The following is a 22,468-nucleotide window of genomic DNA, read 5'->3' on the forward strand; positions in this document are numbered from 1 at the left end:
GGCAGGTCTCTCTCTATCTCTCTCTCGCACCCTCTCTCTCTCTCTCTTCTTCTCTCTCTCTTTCTCGTTGTCCGCAGTAATGGGACTTAAATGAAACATTGTGCTCTTGTTTCCTCTCCGAATCAGAATGGCATCTCGCCCCTCACTGCCTCTTCTCCCCGTGCTCTGATTCTGTCCCCCTCTCTGTCACTCACACATAGACACACACACACACACACACATACACACACAGCTCTAAACACAGGCTATCGCCACTGACACCATTGCATTGTACAACGCTGTGGGGAATATCGCGTATGAAAGTAGCATATACCACCATCACATGGTTTACAGGTCCGAGACTCAATACAACAATTTCTCACCTCATAAATTTTCACTGCTATACCTGCAGCTTCACAGGTCTAAAAGTAAAGTACGACAATATAGTGACATAGCCCTGAGCTGCGGTGCATGCAAATGCAATGAAGGAAACCTGCAAACCTGCGATGGCCGCTCCATAAGAACTAAGTGAAGCGCAGACTGAAGCCCTCCGACTGACAGTTAGCCAGAGACACAAAGAGACTGAACAGGACCACATAATAAATTATCTTCTCTGAATCTGCCACATTTCACAGCTGTAGCCCTGTGGGTCCCTCCAGGCGGCGCGGAAGTATACTCACTCTACGTAGTAGGTGCCGTACTGGGGGTCCTCAATCTTCTCCCAGCCGTAGGGCAGCTCTAGGGAGAGAACAGACAGGGAAGAGGCGGATGCAAATCACTATAGATACTGCCGAGGCACTACACAAGGACAATTGGTCCACATGAAATGAGGCATGGGGCTTTGATTGGCAGCTTCACAGCAGGTTCCCGTCGCTTATGTGTACACCTACAGAACAAGGGGGCCGCTTTTATTTCTGACTATGTGTTTAGGGCTTAACGCACACTGTGGCAGATGCAGGGAGAGAGGGAGGAAATGTGAAGTTGTTATATAGCCTACATGGAAAATAATAGCCTGTCTTCCCGGCAGTGTTGTATGTGTGCAGCATCTTGAGCTGGCATGGCTGTGTGACGAACACACGCAGCGCAGAGAAGATCTTTACGCAAGAGGGGCCCGGCAAAATTGCCTTTGGAGAGATGCTGCACTGATGAGCTCTCGGCATGTATCCCAGAAGCTATTAGGGAGAGAGGGGCAGGCTGGAGACCGGGGTTTGTGCTGTGTCACTGGCACTAGTGTGACCAGGCCTGTTCAGCTGTTTACTCTCCGTCTGTTAAGCCGGCACCTCCTTCAGAGAGGAGGGCACAGCACTCATGCATACAGCGCTCTATACAGCGGGGAGTTTGGATGAACTCAAAGTGTGTGTGTGGGCGCGCAGGAGAGCGTACGAGTGTCTGGGACTGAGTGGAATGAGCGCTGGTAGGGAAGTTACTACCACACGCCTACGATCTGCAGGACATGTCTCACCTCCATCTTCACATTTCTCAGGGGGCTTAGCCTTCTTGGCAAGGCGGGGGTCCAGCCAAGTCGTCGTCTTGCTGTTGTGACTGCAGTGCGGAGGAGAAAAGAGGACTTCAGCGACAGCGAACAACAAACACACTTAAGATAGCCGACATGACATGGTAGCTCTTCAGCAATTAGCACTGGGGATGCTGCGGTGCCACTTTACCCAGTGGCTATTCTGCCAGCTCCAACAAACAAATCCAGCTAAAAGCTCCTTGACAACACAAAGCGTTGCAAACTTCTGTTCTTCTGGGACCAAATGGCTTATTAAAGAGGCCTTTGAAATATTAACACAATTTTTAACAAAGCTTATATGTCCCTTTGAGGTGGAATAGAAAAAGAAAACACTGAGAGAAAGACACAGGGGCGGTAGATGGAGAGGCAAGGAGAGAGAGAGAAAGAGATAATGAGATAGATTGAAGAAGTACCCAAAAGTGGGAAAGGTAGACCACAGAAGAAGAGTAAGAACCATATCAAAAATCATAAAGCGCAGAGCGGGAGTGGGAATGGGGAGTGGGTCATGGGGCGGGGGAGCTCCATTTAGCCAGTTGTTTCTCCTGCCGGCAGAATGAGCTATTGATTTAGTAGCGAGGAGCGGCACCTGGCTCTGTCAGCGGCTCGGCGTCTACTGCCTGCCACACTAACAGGCCAGGTAAACAACGAAAGCCTCCTGCTTTTCGCACCCGCCAACAAACCCCACATCAAAACACGGGGGAAATAAAAAGAAAAACGAACACAATAGAGCTGCATCCAAACTGTGGCTATTGAAGCTGTGTTAAAGAAACGCTCGCCCTAATTATGGAGAACAACAAAACCAGCAGTGCTGAGTCCACAGATAGTTTCACAGTCCGGCACCTGGCTTCACACGGCACAGAGGAATGAGTTAGGTGGGGAGTAGAACGGCCTCACTGCCAGATCTCTCCACATATTTGGCTTACCATGGCAGAAAAATGATGAATTGGGAGAGTACCAGGCGTAGGATTAGTACAAAGCTGATGTAATGGTAGAGTAATAGAACCGGAACAAGGCAGCAAGTGGCAGGGGAAAGGCTACTTACTCAATAAAATAGACCATGCCAGTCTCTGTGTAAGCCATCTCCCAGTTCTTAGGCAGCGGCTCCTGACTCTCATCCTGCGACAGGGTGTTCCATGCACGCAGGTCCATGGCCCCAGCCGACTGGGTGTAGCTGGGCACCGTCTTCCTCCACTCGGCCTTGTCCTTGTGCTCTGTGGCCCGGCAGGGAGAGAGGGACACGGGCATGGAGACGGAAAGGGGGATGGGTTGGGAGTAGGGGTACGGGAGGTGGAAGAAAGAGAAGGAGACGGGAGGTGAGAGGTTGGCGCCATTGGAGCTCCTCTGGGCTCCTTGCATCTCTCGCTGCTGCTACTGCTGCTCGAGCTGCTCTGCCTCTGCACACCGAGTGGACAGCTACATCCACAGGGGAGGGAGGGAGACAGAGAGACAAAGAGAGAGAACAAGAGAGAGGAGAGAGAGATGGTGTGTACACAGAGAGTGAGAGAGAGAGAGAGAGAGAGAGAGAGAGGACGGAAGTGCAGCAAGTGCCATAGGATTTGCATGTCAACAGTGATGTACTGGGAACTGCCTCCCAGGCAAGGGCAGAGCTGACCAACGCTTCAGCCCAGCCGCAAGCAGCACATCCCAACTCTATTAGCATCACAGAGGCTGCTGTGTCTGTGCGTTTGTGTGTGTGTGTGTGTGTGTGTTTGTGTGTGCCTTTGTCCACTCTTTATGCATGTGTGTATGCACGCGCCTGTCTGTGGGAGCTCTTATCTGCAGGTTTTCATCTGTCTCTCCATGACCTAGCTCTGTCACGGCATCAGATGCTCGCTCTGTTTGGTCGGGGGGGTGAATGAAAGGCAAGAGTGAAGAGTGACAGCTCTTCACCGGACAAAGTCAAGTGCGTTTTTGTGCTTGCAATGGAGCCTCTCATTCATGATGAAGCCATAGAGGTGACTTGTATTCTCTACAGGGAAAATAAATAAATAAATAAATAAATAAATATATATATAAACAGATAAATAAAAATCACCACATACAGAAACTTGCCCATGACCACAACAGCCTCAGTCCCTTGCAGAGGCAACATGAACCAGACAGTTTTGTTTATCTGCATCTTCTAGCTTGTGAATAGAATGTCTCCTCAATGCTATAGCTATCAGCAAAAAAAAAAAAAAAAAAAAAAAAAAAAAAAACATCCAAAGGAAGGCTGCATATTATCAGTAGGTCAACAAGACCATTCATCCACATGCTGAAAAAGGTATGATAAGCTGCATTTGAGAAGATGGCCGATGAACAAAAGAATCACAAGGAGTGACATTCTTCTGTATTGATTTTTTTCCCCTTGGCTGGACTCCACACTCCCTTCATTACTGTGTGCCCAAGGCCACAGAGATGATGTCTCTAATGATCTCTCTCTCTCTCTCTCTCTCTCTTTTTCTGAGCCTCTTGTTGGAAGATGAGCAGAGACCAAAAGAGATGGTGCTTTCGACACCCTAGTGCTGTAGATCTCTTTACAGAGTCCTCTCTCCATCCCTCGACATTGTGGCCAAGCTTCAGATCCCGAGGAGGCCTGAGCGTCTTCCCCTTACACTGGTGGACCCAAAATCTGGATCAAATAGTGTGCACAAATACTTTTCATGGTTTGTTTAGGCCTATTTAGGTTCCAGATGGGCAAGGTTTGCTTGTGGGCAAACATATCAATTTCCAGAGAATGTCACAGGAAATCATTTGGTTATCAAATTAGTACATTTTTCTGCAAGAGATGCCTTTAACCTAACATAACCTGAAATGTTTTCAGGCGGTAAACCACGACTATCAAGTGTTCCCGAACACTGAGAATAATTTGAATCTTACACTATCCGTCTCAGGTCGGCTGAATGCGTAGCTGCCTCGCAGGATTTGAGCATTTCACTCAGACACAGAAAATATAACGGGCACAGTCTTGGAGCTCCACCCTAGCATTGTAATCCGCTTTCCCGCAGCGTCATCACTTCCTACATTTACCGGAATGCCTTTCATAACTCCCAGACAACATGAACAACCTGACAACCTGAAGCTGCTGCGCTCACTATGCGAAGGTGGAGACAAGAATTCCAGCAGTGACAACAATCGCAGCAAGAGAGTGAGTTTACAGATTCGGGGAAAGGTTTGATGGACTGTTGATAGAGAAATTAGTTTTTGCTGTCTCTTTTACAACGGATGTTTCCACATGATTGCTGAATGTCAGTGCAAAATGGTGTGTCTAGACAGAGGCCCTCGCTCTTTGACTCTGAGTGACTGGAACCAAAACCTAATATTTACAGCTCATGTTTTAGATGGTTGTGATGACATCAAATCATCTGTGTTTGTCTGGTTTTCCAGGCGAATAAAAAAAAAAAAAAAAAAATGCACCCGCAAACAACAAAATGGGCCTAGAAATGCTATTGTCAATGACTGCTTTTTGTGGTGCTAAAGTGCTTTGGGCTGCAGATAGGCTGCAGACACCCTTATCTGGCTAACAGACTGTCGCACCAGGCCGAGCCAAGGTGCCGGTGGAGCTGCTCAGAGGCTAGTCACTGAGGCTACAACAGAGGACAGGACAGCTGGAGGAGCAGAGGGCCAGATGCCGCTATATTGTTAGAGTAGGAACGCCTGCCATGCTGTTCAATTACACCCTCCCTGGACATTCTTTTGTCACTGATAAAAGATGGTGTGATGAATGGCATTATTACTGTAAATGATCAAATATGGATGGCTGTTATGCAACACATCAAAGCATAATTTTGATCCTATTACCGTTTAATTTTGTTTTATCACGGCACCGTTTTGCGAGAGACGCATGTTCTGACCACTTTCTCACAGACGACCATTCGCCAAACAGCTGTAACGCGTTTTGGACTTGGGTCATGCGAGGCTATCCTTGCAGGGAAAGCGAGCAAGGACACAGTCCGTCCCTCAAACCGGAGGGATTTGTTCTCCTATTGATCTCAGCCAGACTCTGGCTACTTCTTGACTTTGGAGGGCTGTGATTTAGCGCTGACCTTGCATGCAGAACAGCTAATCCTGGGGAGGTCTGTTTGGAGGAGAGAATGATGGGGAGGAAAGCAAAATACAGCAGAGAGTGCCCTGCTGTTTTGCATTTTACAAAGAATATAATAAACTGCTGGAGAAAAAAAAATGGACAGAAAAACTGCTGTTGCTGAAATTGGAAAAAAACAGTATGGAACACAGCTTCCTTGTGACTCGCTACAGGAACACCACTGGCTCATGAAAATTAAGTTGTAGAGGTAATTAAGTCAAGATGCTTAATGTTGAGAAAATTTTCTCTGGGATTAATTTTGTTCCAGTGAGCAAACAGCGGTGCCGCTCACCCGCTAGACCATTGACCATGGCGGGTCTCTCCTCTTCCTCCTCCTCCTCCGGGGCGGCGCTGTCTTTCCTGTCCATCTTACTGACTGACGTGGTGCGCTTTCGTTGCACCTCCGTGTCGAACTCCTCATCGAACAGAACCTGGTCGACCAAGTCGGGCTGCACAGGGCTGGGCTCTGCGGGGGGCTTGGGAGTCCCATAGTAGTTCCCTGGAAATTGAAAGGAAAGCAGAGAGTGAGACAGAAATAATGTACATCCATTATTATGCAACTTCAGTTGAGTTCACTGACTACATTCATTGTTTAACCTCTAATCATAACCTCCGTCTTCACCACGAGCCCTTACCCCAATACAAACCTAATCCAAAACAGCCCCTTATGCAAGATACAACAAGCAAACATCACTTTGGATGATTTTCCTCATCTCTGAGTTCTTGCCGGGAAATGTTGGTCTTCAAAAGTGTAAACACAAGCAAACACACACATATGTGACCTCAAACGGCAACAACAGTCGAGCTGCGAGCAGACACCAGTGCGAAAAGACACAAACTTTAGGAAGGGGGCTGGAAATCTCTTTCATGCGGTGCAGACCGATGGAAAAAAAACTGCATCTTCTCAACTGCAGTAGCCTCATTCCTGGCCCTCTGACAGAAGCACAAAGCCTGGACTGCTGTATTGTCATATTCACTGCCGCTCTCCCCAAGGAACTGTGACTACAGCCTTTACGTCAAGGTAGTGGCTCAGACACTGGATTGCTCCTTTAAGTCCATCAGCTTGCCTTTACTGTCACGTTGGTGCCCAAGGCAGCAAACCACCCGACTCCACAGAGAGAGGGGGCAGGGGGGTGGAGGATGGAGGACGGGGGGGGACAGCAATAGCTACACTTCACTTGTCTGCCTCTTTCCTTGACTGTAGGAGAGGGGTGACCCACTTTACCACTTGCTTCCTCCGCGCTCTAAGCAAGAGAGTGTAGAATAATAGAAAGAAAGGATGGAAAATTCAAAGTACGGGGGGGGGGGGGGGGGGGGGGGGGAATTCCTTAGGAAGGTACAGTGTAAATATTGATTCATTGGTTGTTCTCACTCTCTGGGAAGCCACAGTCCTCTGGTGTGTTTGTGTGGTACTCTACAGTGGTTTAGACCGAGCTGTGTCTGAATAGCAGAACATTGCATTGTAACAGTTTAACTGCACATCAGGGAGAGGACAGACACTGTGGAGGAGTCTACGGGGAGGCAGCGAGGAGGCGAGAGAAGGGAGCGATGAGGACAACAAGAGAGCAAGAAAAGAGAGAGAGAGAGAGATTTACCGATTTGTGTTCTCTCTCTGACAGACATTATGTGACAGTGGAATCACGGCGTTCCACAGTGAGCATTTTTACGTGTCATCGAGAAAAACGGAGGCACTTTCATTCTTCAACTTTTTTTTTTTTTTAGCCCATTTAAATAAACATTTTCAAAATCCTATCAACACCCGATTGGTCTTATGGAAATGCACATTACAATCCCAAGGTCTGATATCAGGTAATTTACAGTGCAGACAGACAGAAATTACATTCATTTTCACTGAGAAATAGCCATGCACACCTTGACTAGACACTGACTGGAGGGGAAAAAACTAATTATTTTATGCAAATTGCAGTAATTACAATATGCTAACTAAATGATCAACACACAAACTCATTTGGAAAGAGCACAATTTGTCTGAGCGTCATGTCATACAAAATGTCTTAATTAATTTTGGCACTTACATGGTATCTTCTTTTAATGCACACAGTATTAGTATCAGCAACTTGATAAAACCCATTTCAGCCTTTATTAGGTTTATAATTAATGGGGAGCTTAATGAAAGAATGCCAAGCGAAGAGGGTGAATTAGAACTGATGATTTGCTCAATACCCTCCGTAGCTAGTTTCTGTAGCTCAGACTTAAGGTAGGTTTTTGCCTCCGAATGGACTCATTAGCGGAGCAGACAAGCACTTTGGGTGCTAAGACAGAGGTCGCACCAAGAGCAAGAAATGCACAGAGACAGGTCATGTTGTTATTACACTAATGAGCTACAACATTAAAAGCATAGTCATTGTCAACGATTCATAACCTCATCCAGTGTGGCCGTAAAGCCATCTAACAAAAAAAAAAAAAAAAAAAAAATACTGCAGGCTGAGTCCATTTAACTTTACGAGTGAGTTAAGTGGAGCTTAACCCTGAATCCCTATTACTCACCTCAGTCTTTAGATCTGGGCAAAAAAATATGTCTGAAAATATATCTGCTAAACAAAGACAGAATCATTTGCAAGATAGATCAAGTGCACTCTCATTTGGCAGGTATTCCATTACGGTGTTGCCCGGGTCTGGGAGCTGCCCTGACAGGGTTATACAGTCGTAGCTCAGCCTCTGCATGGAGCAGAATACAGACTAACGTGTGATCAATGGCACCCAACATCCCAATAGATCACATATGCCAAACTCAAGGCAGGCCCATGGCCCGCAAGATGACCTTTGATTTTGTATTAATACCGGTTCCACGTTGCCCACAGCATGGAGACTACAAACCCCAACATGCACTGCGACGTCCAGCCATATCAACACCACAAAACACCTGCGTGGCCCTGCCCCCCTCCTTTTTGGAAAGTGATGACTTTTGAAATACTATTATTTTGACACATATTTTGACCAAATTACTCACGTGGTTTAACATGAAAATATTATGTTATTTCTAGTGATACGCATGTAATGAAGATTTCTATTTCTCTTCAGCAAATTATCAGTTATCTGGTTATTTTTGATTCCTTGTGATTAAACTATTAGTCATTTGAAAGGATTCAGGGTAGGCTTGCTGATAAAGTATGTCAGAAAAAATGATGCAGTGGAGTCTTTTTATGCCATTTTCCACTCTAATCAGTTTTGCTTTATTCAAAGACATTTTTGAGGAGGAATTTTTCGCATGAAGTTTGTTTTGTGTATAATTTGTGTATAAATCCTTAATTTTACACATGACACATTTTGATCAAAAGAATGACCTCTTTGGGTCAAAGCATTCAGTAAACACAGGCCCTGTTTGCCCCTCGAACTGGCTGACTTTCTAACAAGACCCCTTTAGTGACTGAGTTTGACACCCCTGCCATACACACAGCTTCATAAAGAAAAGCCACTTTTAACTCTCTGGACACAACAAGCAAGCAGACATGAATCCAGTGCAGTTTCAGTTCACAAAAAGACAAATTCGGTATACATGAGGACTGTGACACGGAATGGAAGGGTAGGCGGTCTCCCTTGGTCCAGGTCTGTCACTTGTTTTCCCCACGATCTCTCTCTTTGCTGTGATTAATTCCTTATCGATACATCTCTGCTGGGCACAGATGAATGTGTACTGCTGCACACAGCGAGGTGCAGCAGGGAGGAGAAGGGCTACCGCATATCTGGAACAATATGTGTCACCATCACCATCTTATCGGGATCAGTAAGATCTATCATCCCCAAAATTTGTTTAATGTGAGCAGTGACAGGATTACCATGTCAGCAGGACAGAATAGCAGAGAGACACTCTCATACAGTGAGAAAACGACATTTTAATAACACAGCACCACGCTATGAGGTAAGTTGGAAGCCATCGTGTGTGCCCAGCGTGGTTAATAGCCCTGCCTTAGGAGGCATTAAGCCAGTGGGCCTAAAACTGCATTCTGCCAGTGTTACCCTTTGCTGCATTGCCTCTCATATTTACACAGGTTAGAGTTTTTGGTGTACACATATTTCTCAGTGGCAAGGCGGCTTTGGAGGAAAACGGGAACAAATAAAGAGTGAAAAAAAAAGACTATCATTTCTCCCTGCCAAATGAAGCATTTCCACAACCAGAAACTACAATCTTCCACTGGTGCCACCGCCTCAGAAAAGACAAAAAAATGCACTTAACAGTGTGTTCTTATTTAAGAAAAAAGAAAAAAAGAAAAAAAGCTTGGGAGCCACCATACTGACAGTTTCCCATCACCACGTCTGTGTGGGACAATAATAGACACCTGTTGATGTGGGCATGAACACAAGAATATGACAATCGCTTTATCTACTCTATTTCAAAGGAAGATGCATGGGATAGTGCCTGTTGAGGTATTAAGTTCTACGACAGGATAATGTACCAAGTGTTTGTATTTCTGACCTGCGGCTTAGGATGTTCATAACAATCTCATAACAATCCACCAATGAGCAGAGAGTGGTAAGAATATTTTACCAATTAGTAAACAACACACAGGTAAACATAATCTACTCATTGAATCCTCTTAATCTCTGTGGTTTATTGCAGTTTGACATCATAATCATAAGATACTGCAGGTTGTCATGGCTGAGCCACCAACAAATAGACAAAACCTGCCGACACGAGTCAGTTACGTCTCATTTTTCTTGCTGCACAGACTCGAATGCATCCTTCAAGAGGCTAGGTTTGTCTTTCTATCCATTTGCATCAGACACTATGCAATATTTACAAAAGACAAAAACAGATTTTGATGTATTAGGCCCAAAGAAACATCCATAAATAAAGAGTAGGACAGAGTGGGGGGGAGAAAAAAAAAAACCATCACAGCCCACCACACTGTAAAATTCAATAACGTCTGTCATCCAGTGCTTACCTCATTTCAATCTCACTTTCCTTTTTTCCACGCCGCGATGGCACAATGACAAGTACAGATTGTTTTAAAAGTAGAGGCAGCAGAGACGGCACACACACACACACACACACACAGGGCTGACAATCCTTTTGAGAATTGTGACACACTTTTGAGTTAGGAAGGTGCACAACAAGCTAATCTAAAACCTGTGTTTCCTGAGCGAGGCTAAGTGAATAATCCCTCAAGTGCTTTTTGCGGCCCTCTAAGAGTGGTGGGTGGACGACGTATGAAGCAAAGCTGTTTTCATCTCAGCAGCTTGGGGCCAACAGTTCCTTGACACCATGTGTGAATCACGCACCCATGTGCAGTTGTGTTTTCTGCCAGTTGTATGGCGTTTCATTGTGGAGGAAGCATTCTTTTTTGAATACTCGCTTCCCATTAGAAGGCTCTGTGGGTTGGGCCCTAAGAGACGCTGAGCTGAAATATGCACTACTAAAGCCGTATGTGTGTGTGTGTGTGTGTGTGTTCATGCACATATACACGAGTGTGTCTGCCCGCACTCTTGTGTGTGTGTGTGTAGATGTCATGCCATCTGGAGTAGTCAGCAGCTGCCAGCATATCTCAACTCCAACTCGTGAGAATCTCAAGACAGTACAACTGCGACCAAAGACTGAGAGTCTCCAGTGACACATAACTTCTCGAAATCTCACCAGATCCTTCACCGAGCTTTCACTGTGGAACCTGGAAACGCGAAGAGGAGCTAAATGTTATTATACATGCAGCCATTAGCACTGTGAAATGCATGCAAATGGTTTCGGGGCAGTATTTTCAAACACGGAGGAAAAGTGGGAAAACCCCTTTTTGTTTTATCGGAGTTGGGAAAGCCTCCCAGGGGTCTTTGCTCTGGCTCGCCCTCCGCCGTCTCTTTCTCCCTGAGCCCTGACTCTTCAGCGCTCCCTCTGCCTCTGTGAACTTGCCAGCCTGAGCCACAGACATTCATTAATCATTGAGGACGGATTTCCACTCTCTTGGGCAGCGCCCAGTCTGCCCGGGCCTCATCACTGACTGCCAGCGCCCCAGGCGGGTAAAGCCCATCTTGTGCTCCGGCCCTGGCACGGAGCTGGAGGCCTGCTTGGCATGGACGCTGATGCTTCACAGGCCAACCTTGTCAAACCGACATTCCTCTGCTCTCTCTGCTAGTGTGTGTGTGTGTGGTGGACAGCTCCACTAGCCACTGTTAATGACCTCCTTCTAATAAACAACAATCCTCTCTACTTTGTGCCCATCTCTACAGTTGACACAATGACAACCAACTTTAATTACAAGCCCTTCTTCCCACTTTTTTGCCATCACTATTTTTCCTTTGTTAGCCCCTCTTGTTTATTCTAATCTCTCTCTCCCTCTTTTGTCCTTCCAGTTCTTTCCTGTTTCAGCCTTTGTGTTCTCTTACACTATTTGGACCTGCGCAATAACAACACTAATCCAAGTCTACAGTGCAGTCCTGAGAACTGATGTATTTGTTAATCTTCAGGGCTCTGCTTTGCCAGTTCCTCGGAGTGGGCAGCTGCTTCCAGCGCAGCACCTTTGCCCCCTCCCTGGGCTGCGACTCCTGGCCCACCGCCCCGTGGCTATCTAATCCTCAGTTATACTGCTTTGCCTCAGACCTTCACAAAGCCCATAATACCAAAAAGGTCCTATTATAAAACAGCACTAAGCAATTTGTTCCAACGAAACAAAGCGGTGCTAAATGTTATTTATTTTTTTTCTTCCTCTGGCGCGTCTATGATTATCAAGGGGAATAAATTTAGCAGTTTTCCCAAAACAAAGGAAATCACCTTCATCTTCATACAGGCCTTTCATACAGGCCAGTCGCTGTCAGCTTCTGTGGCAGTGACACATCACCACCTTGTCATAAAGGTACAGCCACCAGAGTATAAGGCCTTTTGAATCTGATCAATACACCTGTGCTAGGGATAAAAGGATACCACTTCAGATAGTGGAGGATATGGAATATATCCTGAATAGTCATTAAGGCCAACTTGAGGCATAATGTACAATACTGATATAAAACTGGCTATTTTGTTGGATTTTGAATATCAGAATATCAGAATACAGCAAGTGTTGTTTTTCCTGGTTTTAAGGGCTGCATTACAGTAAAGGGATGCAAACGGACTGCTCTAACTATTCTATCCATTGCCTCCACCTGCTTGGTCATCATTATGAATGATTGTTCTCAGAACCCATTGGCTATTGCCTGATGATGATTTAGCGTCTAGAGACGACAGCCAGTAATTCGGTGCCTCCAGCGTAGCTGCTGACTGCTTCCACTTCTCCTTCACTTTCCGTTTCCATTTGTATATTCCATTTCTATATTATATCTTTCAGCCAATACTGTGGGTTTTTCGGGTGTAGCTTCCATTCCATTCCCATTTCCGTTTCTTTTATTACCACACAATACACATTGATACTTTTTGTGGGTGTTTTAGATACAGATGACATTGTGGCCAATGCCCTCCAGCTCTTCCACTCCCCGGAGGGACTGTTTACCTTCATAAAACCACTCTGACTACAAAACAGTCGGACTACAATGGTAACCAGAGCGTCTCTGATACCAAAATATTATCCCTACACATACATGAAAATCTATATATATATATATATATATATATATGTGAAAAGCTATTCATAGAGATTATCATTACAATATTATTATAATATTGATATCACAGTATTCGGTCAAGGTTATCGTGAAATTTCACCATATTCATCATATTGCCCTATGAACTGGGCTCTGCATTACATCATATATCGACTGTAGCCTCAATGCTGACTTTGAGTTTGAACACAGAGACTCCTGCTTTGCCCCGCATTTTCTCTTAGTCCAGTTCAGCTCACTCTCTCTATAATGAATGATTCATACTGCTGGCTTTTGGGTGCCGTCTACAGTCAGATGTAGAAAATTGGATGTGCCCCAGTTCGTATACATGCACACAAGCACGCACGCAGGTCTGCTGTTTGGGAGTTCAAGCACAGCAGTGAAGTAACAAGTATTACTCACAGCCTTAAACTTTCACCGGTCTGTAAAACTCCTCCAACTCTTTTGGCAAACCCCTCACTTTGTTTAAGTAGAATTTAAACTCTCCCGACAACTTCTCTGACGGTTGACTCGACTTTGCTGCTAAAACCTGCTTGGAATGCAGAGAGTTACATGCTTGCAATGTGGAAATTTAATGGGTTATTGCTAAGGGAAGATTTGATGTTAAAAAAAAAAAAAACTCGATTTTTACTGTTTTATGCTCCATTATTTTCATAATATGTGTTTTCTGAAATTACTTCTGCGCATTACAACAACTAATCTATGAAAATGCTCCCTGTCTCAGAGATTGGCTCCAACAGAGCAGTGCATGTGAGCGTGTTTCTCAGTTACAGATTAACCGTGGTTGCAGATCAAGCCGCTGTTGTTCACAGGTCTGGAAGATTAGTCACAGCGGTGGGTATGGCAGGCCAGGTCAACATTTCTATTCAACCAGCCACATACAAATGGCCACATCTAAAATCTGTGTAGGCTGCCTTCTGGATCCGTCCCACAGCGACCAGGAACACAGACCTGCGATTCAATGATTGACTCGCCACAGGAGGATTTTTCACAATGTGGTAAATCCCTCTGCCTGGCTTTCTCTGTGTGCATGCTGGTGTGTGTGTGTGTGTGTGTGTGTGTGTGTGTGTGTGTGTGTGTGTGGCTGGGTGTGTGCGTGTGTGTGTATGTGTGTGCACAAGAGGTTTTTCTATCAATTTATCAGTGGAGATGAAGAGGTCAAAAGCCCGGGCATTAATAACTAACTTCCTGAAAGCGTATCCTCGATAATCCCAGGCTGGTGCTACGTAAAGCAGGGAGGCGCAGAGCAGACCTCTGCAGCTCCATTTTTCATCCTGCTGACTGCTTCACAGTCCTGGGTGGAAAGGCTGGTCTCTCAGGGATGGATGTGGGTCAAAGGGCTGACCAAGAGCACAACACATTTCAAGCTCAATGTAAATTGGACCAGGCTTAAGTTTAAGAAAAAAAAAAAAAAAACACTTGGGGATATATTATCTCCAGTTTCTTTCATGTTCACAGTGACAGGGTGATGACGTGGGCAGCATGCTGGCTTCACCTAATGACCTTGATATTGGAGTACAGCTCAGCAAACAAACAAGTTATGTAACAGTAATAATTTAGGGTTAGGATCTTTATCATTATTTGGATCTCCATTAGCTTTGGCTAAGGCCATGGCAATTCTTCCTGGAGTCCACACCCAACACAATTATCTTTACATTACAGTATATTACAAAAAGCACACCACACAACAAGACAACACAAACAACAACCAAAAACAACTCACAACAATCTACAAAATAAAGACAAAAACATATATACAGTACGGGACCTAGTTCACATTAACTGTACCTCCTAAATTCTTTTATTCTTTTATTCGCCTAATTCTCACCTTTACAAAATTCCTCTTCTAATAAGTAATGAAATTGCAACTCCGACAGCTAAAATTCCCGACTCGGAGGTGGTGCAATATTTTTTCTCAGAGGGAAAGGTATTTCAACCAGCTGCAAGCAATAAGAACACACACATACCATATCCATGCGTCACCATTCATATAATACGTCTTGCGAATGCGAAGGCATTTTTCTTTGATAAATCTGTGAAGCCTGATATTTCATCCCACCTCCTCCAGCAGAAAGGCTGTGCTCGCCTCCTCGGTGGATTCATCGGATGGCGCCGAAGCTGCCACTTGCAAAGTTACATGCACATGTAAAAAAATTCCTGTTGCACTGATGTGCTTTAGAACTTGGAGGCAGAAAAGCTCACCAAGCCAATAAGCAAGGATTTTTCACTGGTTTACAAAAACAACCAGAGCGGAAAGCAAAGCATTTGGGGACTATATAATAATAATAATAATAATAATAATGATGATGATAATGATGATGATGATGATAATACTACTACTACTACTACTAATAATAAAAATAATAATGATAGTAGTAGTAGTAGTAGTAGTAATAGTACCAAACATGTAAATTCTGTAAAATTTCACCTTGGGGCTGAGGTATTTTCAGATCAAATTTATTCACAGAAAGCTCTGTGCTTTGGGCAGCCATGTTCAAATGTCACAGGTGGGCCAATTTGTGTTACATCTAGAATCCTGGTTCACCTGACTTGACTGCATAACTTGGTGGGCTGTTCACGTGCACTTCCTGCTGGGAAACTGGAATATATGATGAACCCGACACTACATGAACAGGGCTTTAGTTCAACAACTGATCCCTCCCTGCTTTCCTTTCGAGTCAGCTGTACTGAACACGTCCCATTTCCGCTGCACTGAACACATGATGTTGTACTGCACACGTACCGTCATAGGTGCCGCTCTCCAGGAGCAGTCCACTCTCCTCCAACACGCGGAACTCCCCCACGCTGATGAAATTATAGTCCACTCCGGGAACCTCTCCCTCTCTGGGCTGCCGAGTGGTGCCTGCCAATGATGACAGAAAACAGAAGGAGCATCAATACCAACGGAACGTGCTAGTCTGTGCTGGAGGGGCTGTTGGGAGTGACACTGTTTCCAACATGCCCTGGGGGGATGTGAGTCAAGTCCAAATACAGTATGCAGGGAGAACCTGTGTCTACATCATGAATAGTCAATAGTGGTGGGATCACAAAGCTATGAATTCATTATTCCAATATGAAACAGAGAAAACATCGTCCATGTGCTGTGAAAATACGGGTGGGGAGCAGTGGAGCTGACAGAGGGCTGAGAGAGAGCATAACAGTAATAATAATGATAATGAATTGGGCTTTAATTGCACGCTTTTACTATAGAGACTTTTGACAAGGAGACTGCCATTTTTCTTCCTTATGGAGCCAATTAAATGGTGTTTTAATACAGCAAAGAAGAGGAGAGAAATGGTGAAATCAGAGTGTGCTGGTGTGGCCGGTCCTGGTTGGCTGTATGGCTAATCAAGTCAAATCAAGTCAAATCAAGTCAAATCAAGTCAAATCAAGTCAAATCAAATCAAACAATCACAGTCACGAGCTGTAGATGTGTTGAATAATTGCACTGGCTGTCAATTCAAGTAGACCATGTGGATTTCTGCAGCATAAACTCATAAACTCATTTGAATCTTATATATAACTCAGCTTCCAAGACCAAACTAAAAGAAGAATAAAACGACCTAAGATGGATGTATTGACCTCTCTGAGTGACGAATGTACTTCAGATGAATGTACTGAGCTCTCTGAGTGACACTTAAATAAAGTACAAGTACAAAGGTTCTTTTTCAAACACAGAACGCTGCTTCATTGTGATTTTAAGTCCATCATACCATCCGTCAGTCCATCAGCCTCTTGCCTCCTTAGTTTGATGTATTTCCTATTCAAACAGGTTGTTGGGGTGAGGCCTCTTTGAAAAGTGCTAACCAAAGGGTTGAAATTTTTGCTCGCGCCGGTTTTACATCACATCTCCATTGACACACTGTTTTCCAGGATGTAAAATTATATTTGTATGAAAATATAAAAATCTACACTTAATAAATCTTTCTCATTTATGCATAAAGAAGTATACATACTGCCACAACTTTTCTCAGGCAACCCTTTCACAAATAAATAATTTGTGAAAACTCAGGATAGAGCAGAGTATCCCCAGATGGTCACAGTGGCCATACACTGGCTCTCAGTTTTACTATCAATGAAACAGCTCCACAAAGTCATTCTCACTCGCATCACAGATTATAACCTTGGCACTCTTGTTTCTAGCTTTAGGAGAGATTTGTTCATGTTCATAAACCGAGGCTGAACCGAAGTGCCCAAGGTCAGAGGAGTAAAAAACTGTGTAAAGTTTTATGACCGCCCCTCTACTTAATTTCTGGGGTGATACTGAAGGCCCCTCGCTTCATTTCTAAAACAATCTTTGAGCCCTTAACTCAGATTTTCCCTTAAATTCCCCATTTAATAGCTTTGCAAACAGAAAAAAAGCATTTTCTTTCCCATATAGTGCAATAATGGAACATAGATGTTCTGTATGATTCACTGGAGCGACATAATGTTTATTTTGACATGCATTTATTTTATGGCTGCATCGTTACACCAAGAAGAACCTGTCTGAATGCATTGTGCGTCATTTTATACACATTTCCCTGCAATCCAGCAGGACACATTTGGTGTCTTATCTTTGGAAATCTTGGGATCTCTACTAGAATTTAAAATAAAGTTATGTGGGTTGAACAAAGCTCAGACGCACAACAATGACAAGCCCACTGATAGCACCTACAGGGTTGAGGAAGTTAGGAAACAGCTGCCATTTGGACTTAAGAGTTGCTTTTTTACATCTCTCCTGCTTCCTCCACTTCGTAAACAATTCATTTCTGTTCTTGCACAGAGATTCCAAAGACAAAGTTTGCAACCGTTAAAAAAATAATCTGACACAACTACTGTAATTGGTTAAAAAAAAAAAAAAAAAAAAAAACTGTCCTTTTGTCATGTTGATGCTCTCATTGGTGACACGTCGAAAGCATATTGCTGTGAAAATGAATTAATGCTCCCCAAGGTGCCAAGTCTGCTTCCCATGAGCTTCGATGTAATCATTTACAATACCTCAACTGAACTGCTCTACTATTTGACTGGGCTGCTAGCACAGGGGATTTTAATATGGGGTTTAATACAAACCTATCCTGTGCTTCATCTTCTCCCTGTGTCAACATCCATTCTGACTGCCGTGCATGCCATCACATCTGAAATAGCTTACTCATTAACAGAGACAATATTTTATTCTATCAGACAAAGCAATCAGAGGAGACGGGCGAGTCCACAAAAGGAGGAAATATGAGCGTGTCTTTGAATAGAGGGAATATGGAAATGTGATTATTTAACTTTCTTCTGTTTGTTCAGCTATCTTCCCTGAAGACCTGGAGATAACTCGAAGGCGTTTTTCCCACAGAGGCTCTGACGGCTCTGATTCTCCTCACAGTGCCATGTGTTTTTTATAATTATCGTGTAATCGCCTATTTCTGAAAGATTTGCCGCAACATGACTGCCAGAGGTGATGGAGGTTGAGGAAACGAGGGGGCTTGTCAGACAAAAGGGGATGTGAGAAACAATGGCGGTGGAGATTATCATCATGGCTGTCTCGGTCTGGAGGTGTGAACTCTTCCCCTGAGGACAAAAGGTCATTCTGTATCCACACCTGAACTGGCTGTGGCAGCGTGGGTTAGTCTGGTTACAAATCAGCCGTGGGTAGATGGTGGGGAGAGATGGCCAAGGCTGCTAAACCCAGCTTAAAACGTATATCTGGCTGTTATCTGAGAAGCAGCGGTGGGATCAGGGGCTTTGAAGAAAAAGGCTGAGGATATTTGCCGCCAATTCTCACTAGGGGAAAAAAAATACACTTTTTTAACATCCATTTTTTGTCCATGTCCTCACAAACTATTCTTTGAAGAGATGAAACACCTGAATGAAAACCACATGGTGCGATAGCATCAAAACAAATCAAAAACACACATAAAAAACGGGATTGCGGTACTAACTCGAAAGTGTTTGTTGCAGCTCGAGAACAAAATCTAGCTCTCCGCTGTTAAGTGGGAGTGAGCTGCATTTTTGTCCATTTTTTTGTGCATTTTGCCTCATCAGCGGGGCACCAGAGCACAAGTGACAATGGGCCAGACAACATGCATTTGGCACGAAGGCTCCCAGATGCTATGCCAGAGAGAGACGGAAAGATGGAGAAAGAGAGGGGAGAAAACACAGAGAAAAACAAAGAAACTGATGAAGCAAAACCAGATGCTGCCAGATGCCAAAATCACACTTCCAGCTTCACGTTTCTTACAGTGTATCGCTGAAACGATGTCTGTCAGAGCACTGGCCAAATGGTGTCCATCTGTCCTGCAACTAGATGGGATGTAGCAATGTATTACCCAAAAAATGTGACTGATGGTCTGTTTATGCTCAGCTGGCCTCTAATTTTGTGAACCAGAAGACGCTAATTATTTGTATCCCCCGTTATGCACTGCAGTCATGGTGTATGTTGGTGCTCACAGGCAAGAATATGTACAGCAGATGTAACTGCCAGTAAAAGAAAAAAATATTTGAGTAATAAATACAATAAGAATTCCAAAAAATACCAAAAGTGTGAAAAAAGGCTTGAGAGGATACATGGATGAACAAAAGAAGGCCTCATTAATTCTTTTGTGTACACACATTTCCAAGCCTTTTTTTCTTGCTTTTGATATTTTTGGAAACTCTAAGTTTGTTGATTTATGTTTTTAAAAAAACAAAAAACAAAAGTCGATTCCAGTATTTTTTTTTTTTTTTTTTAGTTTGTTTGTTTAACTGAAGCTGTCATTAGCTGATATTTTCTGCTGTTAGTCAATATCTTAAAATTCAACAATTATTAGGAAAACAAAGTAAAAAAGAAAACTATTACATGAGGAAATCTCCTTTTAATGAATATATTTGAATAAACACACTGAACAAAGAGAGCACTGCAAATGCAAAATAAATGATATTGTCAATATTAAAAAATCTTGCCAGATAAAAGAGCAGGAGAGGAGAGTAATTTTCATATCAGAGTGGGAAGACATGAACACGCTGATATCCAATATTCAAACACAGATATCAGCGTGATATATCAATAACAGTAGGTCTAATTCTTCTTCTTTTATTTATTTTCACTAGTGGCTCCCTCTCCTGTTTTGCTCTTGATTAATGTGCAGTTGTATTGTTCAGAAGTGCACAGTCTCATTTATGTATTCACATACACGTCCAAAACAAGACTTTCTGGGGGATTACAATTAATTAGCTCAAAGGCCCGGCCTGTCATTAGCTCACTGCTGCTGTAAGGGGCAAAGAAACAACATCACATTAGACATGACGCCCTGTGGGAAAATCTGTAAGGAAACAACGAACCATATCTAACGAAAAGAAAGACGAGGTGAAGGGGAATGTGAAAAAAAAAGGATAAAAACTGGATCAAGTGGGTGTAAAGTGAAAGGCTGACCCTGTGAGATCTGCGTATGTTGTGCAGCTCACCAGCCTACATTTATGAACTTCACAGGCCTCTGTGAAAAATACAACGTCTTAACCGCAAGATGTTTTCAGTTGTAAGGCAAAACTTCATCTGATTCTCGGGATTATTTTTAAACTTATTTCTTCAGCTCTCGGAGGGTCAAATTCTCCATTAAGAGAGAACGTGATGAGCGAGATCAAGGCAACTGTATGCCGTCTTTTGTCTCTCAGGCTTAAAGACTTGAAAGGAGCCCTCTTCAATCTTCTCAAGAAAGAGCAATTGCTAAGATTGAATACCTTGGGCACTTTTTATTTCTACTATCCTATTTTTTATTTTATTTTTTTTTTTTTTTATCTATTTTGCAGTAAGACTCGTGGAGCCGCCCGCCCTGCCATAACAGATATTAATGCCTGGAGAGGAGGAGAGACAGTTGGGGAGGGGTTCAGCCAAGCTTCAAGGATTATGTGGAGCCTTGGACCCCTGGCACTGTCTTCCACTCCTGTCATCTTTTGTGGGAGGCAGGAGCGACGTTTAATGAAGCCTCGCCCTGTGTTGTGGTAGAGGGGAGTCACGCTTCCCTTGTTCTGAGATGCCACTCAGGCTGCTGTAATGAGCACGGGCAGCAGGCTGCAGAGGCTATTTAGGTTCTGCGCGAGGTCACCGCGGCTCGGCGTACACTTGTAACCCATTGGCACGGACTGGCATGAGCAGAATAGACAAAGGGCATATGCTGACGCGCTGGAGCCAGACCTCGACACCATGCAGGAGATACGCATGGTCTTATAGCACCGCTGCTGACACACAAAGCCGCTGAAAATTCCTCGTGGTATTTCAGCATTTTCACGCACATTTTTGGATTTAGTCTTAGGCTTTTATCATGGTGTGACTAACAGATCTAGTCACTTTTAGCTATTTCATTTTGATTTAGTCTTGTTACTATTCAGTTGACTAAATCTCTGATTAATTACGTTACTCAGCATTATTTTAATTTCGCCATAATTTTGTCTTTGTATTGATAGGCATGGCACTTTATTGCCTGCTTGAGTTAAACGTGATTCGGTTTTTCCAGATTTTGTTTTTTTTTTTTTTTTATGCCAAGAGGTTTCACTCTCCGAACTCTTCTCTTAATTTTAGTTTCAGTTATCATTTTTTTCAAAGTGCTTTTGTCGGACTTTGTCGTTTGCTTGACAAATGGGCTGTTTGATGAATATTCCAGTCACAACTGTCGAAACTAAACTACATTAACGCTGTATTTAAGACACAAAAATCTTTGAGATGTTTGAAGGAAACTCAGCACAACTCTGGTTGAAATGCCACTAATTCATTGCATCTATGCATTAGTCAGAAATTATGCTGACTCAGCTGAATCCATCTGCTAAAAGAAATAAACAGAATGAACAGAATGCAGGACTTTAGCTTGATGTTAAAGTGATTCTGTGGTTGGATTTTCCACATTTCAGATTAAAAAAAAGAGAACACATTATTGCACATACATATTAATGGATATAAAATGTATAAGAACAGAATAAAACTACTGATTCAAGTCCTGCTGAATCTTTACAAAGGAGAATGAACTGGTGAATCATTAATCCAGTTGAATAGAATAGAATAGAAGATACTTTATTCATCCTACAGTCAATCAATGTAAAGCCAAAAATTCACACCCCTAGATGCTACTGTTTTTATCTCTCAAATTGTCCAGGGGTTCTTAGGCTCATGTGTCTTCAAAGACTGCTTTTATTACTTTGCATACAATTCTGCATGAAAGGCTGTGATTTGTTTAAACAATCACGATGATTTACAAATGGAAAAACAATTTTACAACACATTGGCCAGTTAAAGGAATGAAAAATGAGCAGATGCATTCAGCGAGAAGAGAAATTAAGAAACCCTGCCGGTTATGATTACTTATGTTTATGTTTAGTTATTTAACAAGGGACATCAATTAGCAGGAGCACTGGGGTTCATCATGTAAATGTGCCAGATT

At 43.5% G+C, this 22,468-nt stretch overlaps 1 protein-coding gene across 5 annotated transcripts in view; it reads right to left on the minus strand.

The window, feature by feature from the left end:
* magi3a (membrane associated guanylate kinase, WW and PDZ domain containing 3a) overlaps nucleotides 1-22,468 on the minus strand; it is a 118,327-nt gene that overhangs the window by 22,977 nt on the left and 72,882 nt on the right. For all 5 annotated transcript variants that reach the window (XM_030055241.1, XM_030055240.1, XM_030055244.1 and 2 more), the window contains 5 exons: nucleotides 15,838-15,957; nucleotides 5,848-6,054; nucleotides 2,535-2,703; nucleotides 1,442-1,521; nucleotides 660-717 (listed from right to left, as the gene is read on the minus strand). In XM_030055241.1, coding sequence (XP_029911101.1) covers nucleotides 660-717; nucleotides 1,442-1,521; nucleotides 2,535-2,703; nucleotides 5,848-6,054; nucleotides 15,838-15,957 — 634 coding nt within the window. The remainder of the gene's footprint in view (nucleotides 1-659; nucleotides 718-1,441; nucleotides 1,522-2,534; nucleotides 2,704-5,847; nucleotides 6,055-15,837; nucleotides 15,958-22,468) is intronic.

Source organism: Myripristis murdjan, chromosome 7 (assembly GCF_902150065.1).
Source record: "Myripristis murdjan chromosome 7, fMyrMur1.1, whole genome shotgun sequence".
Lineage (NCBI taxonomy): Eukaryota > Metazoa > Chordata > Actinopteri > Holocentriformes > Holocentridae > Myripristis > Myripristis murdjan.